The 13,088-nt window shown below is 34.2% G+C and overlaps 1 protein-coding gene across 2 annotated transcripts in view; it reads right to left on the bottom strand.

Annotated features, from left to right (window-relative positions):
- Positions 1–13,088, bottom strand: part of Gycalpha99B (Guanylyl cyclase alpha-subunit at 99B) — an 84,046-nt gene that overhangs the window by 54,662 nt on the left and 16,296 nt on the right. Inside the window, exons 1-2 of one of the 2 annotated variants that reach the window (XM_053760104.1) lie at positions 11,952–12,130; positions 11,235–11,480 (exon numbers count right to left, since the gene is read on the bottom strand). In XM_053760104.1, coding sequence (XP_053616079.1) covers positions 11,235–11,429 — 195 coding nt within the window. In that variant the 5' untranslated portion in view covers positions 11,430–11,480; positions 11,952–12,130. Of the gene's footprint in view, positions 1–11,234; positions 11,481–11,951; positions 12,131–13,088 lie in introns of those variants that run through there. The other variant, XM_053760103.1, reaches the window with a different exon arrangement.

A 13,088-nucleotide genomic window follows, 5' to 3' on the forward strand; every position in this document is an offset into this window, starting at 1 on the left:
TTAAAGTTATGTGTCCCTTAGTCACCTTGTACTATCAGATAACTACTATCTCTGTATCTCTGGGTTCAAGAGAGTTCATTCCCGGCTGTGGCAAACTGAAGCCCGCCGGTATCCACGTGAAAATAAATCTTTAAATATCGGCTGTAATTTTACGACCGGCCGAGTCAACGGCAAACCTTTTTGGGAATACTGTTATAACTTAACTTCCTTGCTTCCACGGGAGTTATACGGAGTGATCATAGTCTAAAAGACACTCCCCAATGCATGCGAAAAATGCCATAGCTTATACAAACAAAGAATCACTATGGAGAAAGATATAACAAGGCATATGCTCATCATTGTACTACATAATGCAAGGGTCCTTTGTGGACCCCTGTGGGAGTTACGACCAGCCATTTATCTCCATCCCAGCACCTCTTTCTGCCGCCCATTAATCGTGCTATACTTCCTATGCCATTCATAAGTGTAGCCCGGTGAAAACAATGAATGAGTGCTTTGCTTGCCAAAATAGAATAATAATTTTATGTCCACAAACATTGTTTCGTTTATATATTTTTTCACATTGTTGAATAGCTGCCCGTGAAACCGTAATAAATTATACGCATTACTTTTAAATCACCTATTAAAAAAAACTCGCATCAAAATCCGTTGCGTAATATCATTTGAGGAGCAGACAGCGGGAAGCGACTTATTGTTTTATACTGTGTAGTGATGTTGTTAACTCACTTAATTACTTTAATTCACTAATTCACTTAATTCTCTGGCCACTTCATTTATTCGCAAATGATACCGAATCAAAATTTCTGTGCTATTTTTGTTTAAATATCATTGTTTTTGCACAGGTAATACGTGCCTCGGTTAAGTACTATTTCAATTGAAACATTCTTGTCCAAGTAATCAAGTACAAAGTTTTACAAACAAAAGGCTTACTTTTGAGATTGTTTACGAGAAGTTCCACATTTGATTTGTTTGTTGTTTTACTTTTGTTTCAAAATTAATTGTGCAGTAAACATCTAGGAATTCTATTTTGAACAGTTTTGTATGTTGATGTCACACCTCGCGTTAAGCTTTGAGATTATTTCGATGACATGTTGTAATACAAATCAATAAACTCAGGATGAGTTGCACCAACCAACTTTGACGTTAACTTTAACCAAGATTATTGTTTTATTTAGTTTAGGTGCAACATAGTATTTTGTATTGTATTTTAGGAAGACTTATTGTATTATATCGTATGATGGCACAGACAAACAACACATCGATATGTTAAAAGTATAACACACCTTTGTTTACATCGGGAGTTAGTTAAAAATAGATGCCAAGACAAAAAAATAATACCACTTAAATTTATTCTTGGCGTGGAGGTACCATGGAAGGATCAATGGACCGAGCTGTTCCTAATTTCCGCGCAGCGACACTCTCAGTAATGAAAGTTCCGTGAAAAGAAACCCACAAAGAGGTGTGAAAAAATCTAATTTTAAACCATGATTACATTTGACGCATTTTTTGATTCTGAAGCTCTTTGTACCCGCACACTAGCGCCACCACCACATTATTATCGATTTCTCAGCGAAAAATAAAAATAAATAGATATTATATTTAATAGTTTATGCCACATTAGACAGTGGCGCCTAGTGTGCGTGTATGTACAGTACAAAGCGCCAATCTGGAAAATCATGTTTTGTTAGAAGTGGGTTCTAATCCATACTTACTTACCTATTAGGAATGCGCTTTTTAGTGAAATTGACATTTGGAGTTGTAATGTCATATCTTTTTAATTGGTGTACTATTTGAATTGTTTTTAGTGCACTTAATTGATGCAGATACTAGGTACAACTTTAAAACTCAGACAGGCTATCGATACTCAGAATGAACGTGATCAAAGCAATACTATCGATATGTTAGACGATTTTTACTTCGAAAATCATCTAAAACATCAATAGGATTGCTACTCGTAAAATAGTAGTAGAAATAGTTGTTATACGAGTAGTAGAAGTAGTAGTTGTTGTTGTTAGTAGTGTAGTTATAGAACTATGTAATGTAACTATCGTTTTTCATCAATACTAATAGACAAATATTTCCTCGTACTAAAACCAGCATAAAAGCCAATCGATGGAAAGGGAAGAGGCTAATTAGCCTGATTGCCAATTTGCCACGACTTCGCTTACAATCGTTTTAAAATCTATTCACGATGTCGCCCGTGGTCTGAAATAATCTATAATAGCTATCCGACTAGCGACCTTCATGCAATTTGTATTTCATTAACTAAAGCCTCATTTACGAGAGTTAAGAAAGCGGACATTTTGTATTGCAAGGCTTACGTGGATAAAAACCCCTCATGCTGACTAGCCCTAATTATTAAATACTTTTAAACCTATTCAAAACTAAATTGTTTCGAAATTTATCAAAGCTCAATGAGCGACCTTTCGCTTTACCGTGTTTATGACATATAATATGGAGTGAGCGAGTGTTTGCCAATCAATTCGGTTGGCAAGTAATTTAAATTTAAAATAGACATACAGAGAGAATCAAGGGTCACGAAAATCGAAGCTTGTAATGCATAAATGAGATTCTAATAATATAGGGACCAGCCAGTGATTTTACACCACTGGCTGGTAAACAAACCAACGATAAAATAAATAATAAAATCAAATAGGACTTGAGCTGTCAGTAATACATATAGTTTTTAGGTTAGGATTTACATTAATTTTAACCGCTTAGCCAATTGAGATCAAGAAAGTGATGCATCGTGAATTGACCCGCACAAATTACTATTACCTAAATAAATTAAAATGAAACGTTGGTTTATTAGTCAATATTTTAGCTGAACTGGCTATTCTCAAGTTATAACAGCAATCGATTCAAAGGGAACCATCAATCAATGAATCAATACGAACTTACGGATCATTCGTCATCATTGACAGTTCGTACGACCATTTGTTATCGTGACTCGGGGTTTGGGGCTCGAAGCACATTGAGTGATTTGCCTTTCAGTCACGTCGCGCGAAGCAAAATATAGTTATAAAATCTCTTTTTTTTCTGTAGCTTGTTTATGTGTCCCGTTGCTGGGCACAGATCACCTCTTCAAAATATTATAATTTGATTTACGTCAAATATAAGATGTAGATTTTTTATAACATAGGTGGGTGACATAATGATACGCTGATTAAGCCAATGTAGTAATTCCATACTAATATTATAAATGCGAAAGTCTGTCTGTCTGTATTTAAACGGGTAAATCTGTGGACCAATTCTGATAAAATTCGGACTAGATGTAGTTAACTACAACGCATCTAGTTACTAATTATAAAACTTTAATAAACTTTAGGTTTTAAATTTTAATTTTAAAAGATTTCCAGCCCAGTGACTGATCGCTGCTGTCAAATAAATGTGACTAAAAACTATATTGTATAATCACTTTTGTAAGTTACTAGTTTTCAGATATCCTATTTGTGAACGTTTAACGGTATTGTGAACGTTTTAAACAGAAAAAAAGTATAATCAGTAAACGTTACAAAAATTATCTCTAAATGTTGTTTGATGAACAAAATATGCGATACAGGACGCTGTATCTATTAATGATATTATAGTTACTCTAATAGCCATTGTCCCTGACTTCCAGAGCGAATTATATTGGAGTTTGATTCGCTGAATCATGATTAGAATATAATTATGTGAATGAGGAAAGTTTGAAACGCATTCATGAGCAGAACTAATAAGTACATTTACATTAATTACATATTGACGCATAAATGTATATGAAATACAAATGCGAATCTATGATATTTGTAACTTAATTCATAACTTTATATCTTTTCAATTTTGAAGCTGAAGTGGAATGTCTCGCGAAATATACTCGCTCCGCCACAGATTATAAACAAACATCAAATGAAAATCATAGATCAACAAAAAGAAAAAAATACAGATTCGGAATTGTAATTTTTTTCTATTGAAATCTTTTGCGAAATTCATGCGGCGTTAAGGGTTACAAGCATGAACACTATTGTAACTACGACATCACACATGTATGTACAAAAGAATAATTTCATTAACAAATCTTGCACTCCCTGTCATAGACATAACTTTTTTGATATTCGACCTCGGTAGTCTACGTAAAACACCCTTTTGACTGTTAGATTACTATGGCTCCTCCATTCCAGCAAATGAACTAGTAAACGATGGCTAAATATAAGCTAATAACATGATTTTCGTCTGGAAATCCGCAACGTTTTGGTGAAAGATATCAGGTAGCTGTGGGAAAGGATATGTCCCAAACACAGCTCCGCGGAACAAGATAAGGTTAACGCACAGCAAATGTGTCAACGGGTTACCGGTTCTAAACCATGTTTTGGTTGGTTTAATGTCCTGGTTTGTCGTTGAGATAACCAAGAAATATTCTTCTATAAAATGGAATGCGTTGCGTGTTGCGTGACACATTATTTAGACTCAATCAAAGTGCTCAAAAATGATTTGTTGTGGTTATATGTATGCCTAGATTATATGCCGCCTAGTTATACTCTGCATGGCTCTCTGAGAAAATTCGCCCTTATCGTGGCTTATGCATACTTTTAGGCAAGTTAAATAAAATTTGACACCAGTGTTATGAATTAACACACTCGAAAAGAATATCTTTCTATTTTTTATCTTTATTTTCGAGATTAATTTTTTTCCTCTGCTGTCGTTGTTTCGCTATTTTTCTCTGCTGTCTCGTGAAAATGATAGAAATTTATTATAAAAATATAAATTTATTCAAAGACACATCAGGGGAAAATGTTTACATTCCATGAAATAAATGTCAAACAACATAACACTACACAAATTCTCATACACGAAGGATGAAATTGCACAAATCAGTGGTGCTCGCTGGGCATGTAATGCAGTTCAGTCAAGCGACCATAATAAAGGGTTGCTTGGAAAAAACATCCCTTTATACTCCGACGGCTTATTTAGTGGAATCGCCTCTGGCAACAAGTCCGAGTTTGTAAGCATTTCTATTTCAGGTTGAAAGGGCTTTTGTGCTGCGAAGTGGTCAAGACCTTTTGAATTTATATTGTGATTTCAAATTGATATATTTATATCCGTATTACATAACTGCTCACTGATTACTCTCTCTTATGTCCCGGTTGCGTTCGGGGCTGTGACGCCGCGAACCCGGGGTCAGCGTAAAAAAAATAACTTAAAAATGTTGAAGATTCGGCTAAAATTTTACAAACTGACTGAAGTCAGCGTTCCTTAGGAAAGATATTGCCTAACAACTGCCTAGGATATACGACCCTGTCCCTCGTATGACATCAACGAGATGATATGGACGGAGTGGTCGTATTTTAGGATGGAACCACACGCCACACTGCTCGCTAATTACTAAATACATACTTACTTGTAACCTCTGCTAAAATCCAAAAAGAATGGCAACCAGCGTTATTATTAAAATTTTAGTATACCTAAATCGCAAAATAGTATTTAGGAACCATCGCTGACAACTAAGTAAATGAATTACTATAGAATTTAATAACAGACAAAAAACAAATGAAGATCTGTATTGAATCGTTGAATCTATAACAAATAAATTTAAATTCAACATTGAAAAATGTTCACATGAAGTTTAGAATGCGTTATCCATGTCACGCATGGTGATGTAATCTTGTATTTGTTAATTAATTGAATACTATTTTTTCTACCAAATATAATGAGACTTTGTTACGGTGTGTTAAATTTCATTACCGTGTTGCTAGTTTAAAGATAATAGTTGAATAAGGGCACAAGTTTTCTCGAAAAGTGTATTTCCCAAAGGGGTGTTCAATGTGAATTCATAATAAAAAAACAAATCTTACCAAAACTAAAACACTTCACGTTGAATGAAGAACGAATAAACAAAAACGAAGTCATATGGGAACAAAGACGAAGTCATATACAATTCTTTGAATAGAACAAATAATTTATACCCAATAGGAAAAGTTTTATAGTATGTGACTTCTTCAATGTCTGCCAGTTTCTTCTTATCCTGAAACTATACGAAGTGAAAAAGTATGTAGGTATGTTTATTCGCGCAAATGGATAACGTTAGATGGAATTAGACGAAATTTGAAGCTATGACTGATAGTTTTACTTATAATCTGGTTTTATGTGATAAGTTGATTAGAATCCGAGTTATTAACATTAATAAGTTATGAGCAGACGTATGAACTAAATGCGGGAATAATAGTATAGATAATTAAGGAACGTAAACAAACGGTCAATCTTTTCGACAGTTGATATACATTTTATTTTTAGTTTTCTGTTTGTTATGATTATCCAATGTATAAAATAGAATATTGGGAAATGAGTAGAGGAATACATAATAATGCGAAAGTCTGTCTGTTCCGCTTTCACGGCTAAACCGATGGCTCGATTTTGATGAAAAATATTATGCACGTAGTTAAAAGGCCGTTAAAACCTAGTTTTATATAAACATTCGTTCAATCCATTTGGCATATGTGTTTTAGATCTATAAAGATATTGTTAGCTTCATAATTATTATTCTTAGGTCTTTTATTGACAACCTGTATTTATTATGTTGTTAGTACATTTAAATATTGATTTTTTGTCGTGATGTTTTATAACAATGTCGCGCATAATTATCTACTGAACCAATCATCCTGAATTTTTTATTTACTGATAAAATTTACCTACAAAAAGAAATGGTTACACAAATACGATCAGTAAGATATTTAAATTGATTGCCCATTGTAATGTAAAATCATCGTCCAATCTTGATATTTATACGGACTATCCCTATTGTAATTAACTTAGAATCTGTACATTAATCAGATATACAATTAACTTTCTTTGATTTCATGGAAACTTCGAGATGAACCTCTGATACAACTTATAACAAAGTCACCTTCTTGTAACCTTTGCCCAAAACAATCAGTATAACTAATTACTCTACGAATATTGCTTACCTACATCAAGAACATCAGATGTGGCCCATAGTTTGTGGTAAGTATTAGTTTTTAAATCCTAACGAAAGTAAGAATATTTAAAAATATATACCTAATTTAAAACTTTGTATTTTGAACACTGTATAAACATAATAAAATGTTACGATTAGTTGTATTAACACTTTTCTTTTTCTGTCTAGGAAAAAATGTTTTATCTTTGCATGCCCGTCTGAGGCAAACCTACAAACTTTGTCATCATCATCATCAGCCATTTAAACGTGACCACAGTTGGGGCAACGGTTTTCATTACTGATGAATAAGGAGTAATTGGATTCTAAATATTTTCTTGCAAGCTTTGACGACCTCGGTGGCGCAGTGGTAAAGCGCTTGCCCCTGAACCTAAAGGTCCTGGGTTCAATCCCCGGTCGGGTCATGATGGAAAATGATCTTTTTCTGATTGGCCAGGGTCTTGGATGTTTATCTATATATCTGTTTGTTATAAAATATGGTATCGTTAAGTTGATATCCCATAACACAAGTCTCGAACTTACTTTGGGGCTAGCTCAATCTGTGTGATTTGTCCTAATATTTATTTATTTATTATTACTATTAGCAAGCCGATTATTACTATTAGCCGATATTATTACTATTAGCCGAGCCACCTAAGTAGTTGCTGAAGTCAGCCCGAGTACAGCTATTTGGGCACTCGGAAAAGACTAACAGATTAGCCATCGATTGCAGGGAGAAACCACAGTCGCACGTATTATAGGAATCACCTAGCACACCCCAACTAATGAGATTATCTTTGTAAAATGATGTTTTCATCACATGTTTTCAACATGCGCGATCCAAACTTGCGATTGGTTCTTAACACGTAACTCTCGTCGGAGTTACTGTTAACTTCGGAAGACATTTTGCAACTTCTTGGTAAACTTCTGCTTGGAGCGACCTCATGCTATTGTTAAACTCTTGAAACGAAAGTGGGGTTATCGGATGGGACAACTGTGATAAGTTATCGGGTTTATGAATAGCAATAGTTTTTATTTTATCACAGGTTTTGCATGCAACTTTGTCCGCATATATTTTGTGTGTCCTCTAACTTATTATTTAACTTATTATTATCGATATCTCGGGATCTAAGCAACATATAGCGACAAAACTTATATCAGATTTTAAGTAAGACCTTCCGCTATACAACTGTAAACAGTTGTGTACATTTGTTTCTTTATTACCATTACAAACTTTATCAAGTCAACCAATCTTCTTGAAATTTTGCATACATCATTAGCAGCACGGAAAAGGACATAGGCTACAAAACAGTACTGTTCCCATGTTAAATTCATGCTAATGAAGCCGCAGTTTTTAACAAATATTTTGGCTAAGAAAACCTGTAATCGCATACCTATTTTTATGGCAAGACAATGAATTTATGGATGGAGTGAGCTAAGAGCTATATAACAGATCGGTTAACATCGGACATGAGTGAAGGAGGCGAACATGCTGTACCAACCCCACATAAAGTGCCATAAGCGTAGGCGGATGAGGATATATCTCGACAATTTTCTGTCGCTTGAAGTGTGTAACAAGCCATCATCATTACACACTAGATCACTAGTTTAGGTGTGCGACAAATAGTCGCATACACACTACATCTAGTAAACTAAATAGCAGTGTACAGGTTTCCTCCCGATATTTTCCCTAACCGGACATAATTGATGACCTATAATATTATGTCCATATAGTTCTATCGTTCAGTTCTATTAGTAGAACCACAGATAAGTCTGTGAGTAGAACTGTATAACTAAACGGAGAAAAATAATGCCAATAAAATTTCTGTCAAAAATTATTTATTTACATTTCATTAGCATTAATAATGTTTAATTCTCAAATAAAAAGCTCACAAGATTAGAAAAGCCTCAAGGAAGGGTATCGCGTTCATCGCGCAACTTCAAAATCTACGAAGTTCTTTGCAACAAACAGTTGGAATATAAAAAATTCAAACTTTTAACTGGATCCAGTGGCCTTGTCCTGAACTGTTTTCTGTTCGGTTATCTTCGTGCCAAGAATTACATTGTTGTGCTTACATTTACAAATGATGTAAATTTAGTTTTTCAATTTCTGTCTTGTTTATGACGGAACTATCCAACTGTTACGACGAATAAGGGCGAGTTGCACCGTAAAATTTGACGTTCACTTTAACAGGCGCGTTTCGACTAAATGACGTGTTTTGCGTTCTTCTGCGCACGTTGAAGTTGACATATTAGTTGACGGTGCAACCAACAGTAAGACGGACCATATTTGAAGGATCGCTTTACTTAGGTATTAGTGTTAAATAGTAGCTCCTCTCGCAGTCTGCGCTTTGAGACTCAAATTACCTTTTTTCAATTCTAAATTTGTCTCTCAATCCTTCTCTGTTCAAGCAGTACACAGTCTTATTAATAAAAAATGTGTTGGATCCAATGAAGAAGGCTCAGAAAAAGAATTATAAACATCGCTCATTTCGTCTCAATTGACCTTGTCCACTCTATAAATACAGTCGAAAAATCGCCCGAATATCCGAAGCTAATACAATCTGTAGCCCCGTTTATCTATATGAACCATTGTTACGATATAACTAATAATAATAAACTCATTAACGGGCCAGACACGTATTAAGAGTAGAGGAAGTTGCGATACGAATCGATTATGTTGTTGGTTTTTGTATGGGATTTTATTATGTTGACGAAGTAAATAGTTATTGTATCATAAGGCGTAGCAGTGAACGTTTGATGTGTAAAATTGTAACGATACGCAGAAAATACACAACTCAGTCAGTACGCAATGCATCTATAAGAAACTCAGGCTGTACGCATCTTAGCCAGAAGCATCTCCGCCTGTACACAACACAGCCAATACGCAACGCAGCCAATACGCAACGCAGCCAATACGCAACGCAGCCAATACGCAACGCAGCCAATACGCAACGCAGCCAATACGCAACGCAGCCAATATGCAACGTAGCCAGTACGTAACTCCGCCAATACGCATCTCAGTCAGAAGCAACACCGCCAGTTTCGGTTTTGGAATATTCTATATCAAAATTTAACTGAGTATAGTATAATTCCGAAACTTGGTAGCTATAAGCAATATTTGATATGTATATTTTCTAAGAATAAAAGAAGCTTGATTTATTTTACAATATCAAGAAATAAATAATAATAAAACATAGTTCTATTTTATATTTATTCCAATTGTGCTTTCAAAACAGGGTCTCTCCTGATTGACAGACAAGCGAACTACGAATGAATGGAATTATAACTACTTTAAAAAGCTACTGAACAATAAATTTTACAAAAACGTAATTAAATTCGAAATTCAAATTGAAATTAAAGTGGTTTTTACCTTAAAACAAGAAAATAATATTTAGACTAATTTGAAATATCAAATCAACAAACTTCGCTCCTGAAACATAGTTAGCAATTTTTACTAACAGACTGAAACTAACGTTAATTTCGAAAGAGAATATAAATTTTTAAAAGTTCATAATTTCTTCGTCATAAAATTTAAACTGAAAGTGAATCAAGAAAGTTCGGAGACTGTGATATTGTAAAATGAATTCTAAAATGTTTGAAATAAAGATAAATGTTGTGCGAAGTGCATTTCGTAATTTTAGTTTCTTTGGTGAGCGGAAAATTGCTGAGACAGAAGGCGAGATGTGGCGGCACGGGATTGGCCGGGGTAAATAGATAATGTCAATCATGTACGCGGGGTAAGGAGAACGCTGAAGCACATCTAACTACCTATACGTCAGCTATTTGATTAGATTGACATTATCTATCCCCTTGATTCCCAAAATAAAAGAATACATGAAAATATATATACACTTTCAGTCAAAAGATAACAATAAATAATCAAACTACTTAATTCATATGAATTAATAATTATTGTTTTTCAATTCAAAATTGTTTGTCAATATAACTTATATTAAACTAGCTTTTGCCCGCGGCTTCGCCCGCGCGAATTTGAATTATTTTTCTCTATTCTTTTTCTCTTTTTTTAAGACATGATTTTCATACAAACTTTCATTATTATAAGTAGCCAATGTTTGAACGGGAGTCTTTAACTACATGCATACCAAATTTCATCAAAATCGGTCCAGCGGTTTAGCCGCGGAAGCGGAACAGACAGACAGACGAATTTATAATATTAGTATGGATAGGTAAAGTGTCGTAATTAGAAAAAGTGTCTATCAAACTATTTACTTATAAGTTTGCGAAGAAATTGTATGAACAAATTCTTTGAGTTAGACTTTACACACATTTCTTTAGAACTCACCGATGGCGCAGTTAGCAGCTGTAGCGCTTCGCTCAAATGCTTCAGCGTCAGCGTGTTCCTCTCTCCATTATCCTCGTCGGGGCCTGATAGATGCACCGAGGACTGTCGCGACCTGAACTCCTTCTTCTTCCCACTAGAACTGCCGCCATTCGCGAACTGGTGCTGGGAGGAAGCGCGGCGGAACGGACACGTCATTGTGAGGTTTCAAGTCATAATCACTTTTCACATCAAATGTACACTACACATCTGTGGACAAAAGAAATGTGCGTTTACTGTTTTTTTATTCGATTTTAGTTGTATGTTATGTTATGTTATGTTATGTTTGAACTAATAATCTAATAGAGTTGAAACAAGTTTTGTAATTCGAACAATTGTGTTAAATACCTCATATTATTGCTAACACTAGTGTCAGACTAAATTCAAGTTACCTAAAGTCATCTAACATAACTTTTCTCTGTAATTGGAATGTATCTGTATTTTTCTATATACAGGTACTGTTGTGATTTTTCAGTTTTTGTCATGTTAATCATATGGTAAATAAAAAATCGTTTTTAAATCCAAATACAGACGAAAATAATAAAAAATACATGGTTTTAATTCTAACGAATTTGCTTCTGTTTCGGTACATTTTAAATAAGTTTAGAATGTTGAAAGCTTCTTGAAAATCTATGAATATTATGCGAAAGATGTGACGAACATTCCAAAAGATTTACATACCTATTCATTATAAAACTTCTCACACACAAACATCTTCCTAAAAAATATAATTTAATTTTACAGACATTGTTTTATTCTAATATTTTTCACGTAATTTACGATCACTAATAAATCACATACAATTTTATTTATATCCAATCGGTTTCTGTTCACGATACAGCGAGTATGCTTTCGCAACGGAATCGATTCTCATACTGACTTCATTCGTGGCATGATTCAAAGACTAGAAATAATAATCGCCATTTTTTTAAATTATGAGCTAATAAATTGATTAATATGGCATCGAATGTCGGAGAATACTGGTGACCTCCGCTTCGGCTCGTTTCTGACAGTAGCGATCCAATGTGGCAATGCTGCCAGTGTTTTGGGTACCTTTGCACCGCAGACGATATAAGACGGACTATAATCGTTCTTTCCCCCCTTATTTTCGTGTTTGTGTTGACTGTGTATTCGTATTGACGTGTAATTTTGCTTTTATGAAATTTATGTATGACAATTTTAGACATTGTATGGTGACTGAATACATCGATTGAGGAAAATATGTGCCTAAATTAGTCAACGTCTATAAAATTATTATTTATGAAATAAGATCACAGGAAAGTTACTGGATACCAATTATACCTACATTCTTACTAATTGGTCTCTAACAAATTGTAATTTCAAAGTAAGTTTTCTTGTACATCACACAACAATTTAGATGTGTACGTAGGTAATTATATCTTATAGGTGAAAAAACTCAGAAACAAATATTAGTAGGACGCGTTGATAGTACCTACCATAAAATTAGATTTTTTTGTTCCCAACGTATTATAATATACCCTTAATTTAATATTATGATATAACCATTACACAAATGCTATGACTGAGCTGTGAAATTTTAAGATTCTCTACGGGACGTACTCTATGAGGTTTTGGGTTTTCTATGAAACCTCTGCAAAATATGTGTCCTTAATCATACTTATGTGTCTTAAACTTTTTATCGGATTGAAATTTTAAAGATTAAAAATTTAATTATCATATAAAACTACAAATAGAAATGATATCGGAACTGGCACTTTTATTAATAGTTAGGAATTCGAGTTGCCACGGTTATAGCACATAAAATATATAGGAAACCCATTATGACGGGTTGGGAAG

Source organism: Plodia interpunctella, chromosome 20, assembly GCF_027563975.2.
Source record: "Plodia interpunctella isolate USDA-ARS_2022_Savannah chromosome 20, ilPloInte3.2, whole genome shotgun sequence".
NCBI lineage: Eukaryota > Metazoa > Arthropoda > Insecta > Lepidoptera > Pyralidae > Plodia > Plodia interpunctella.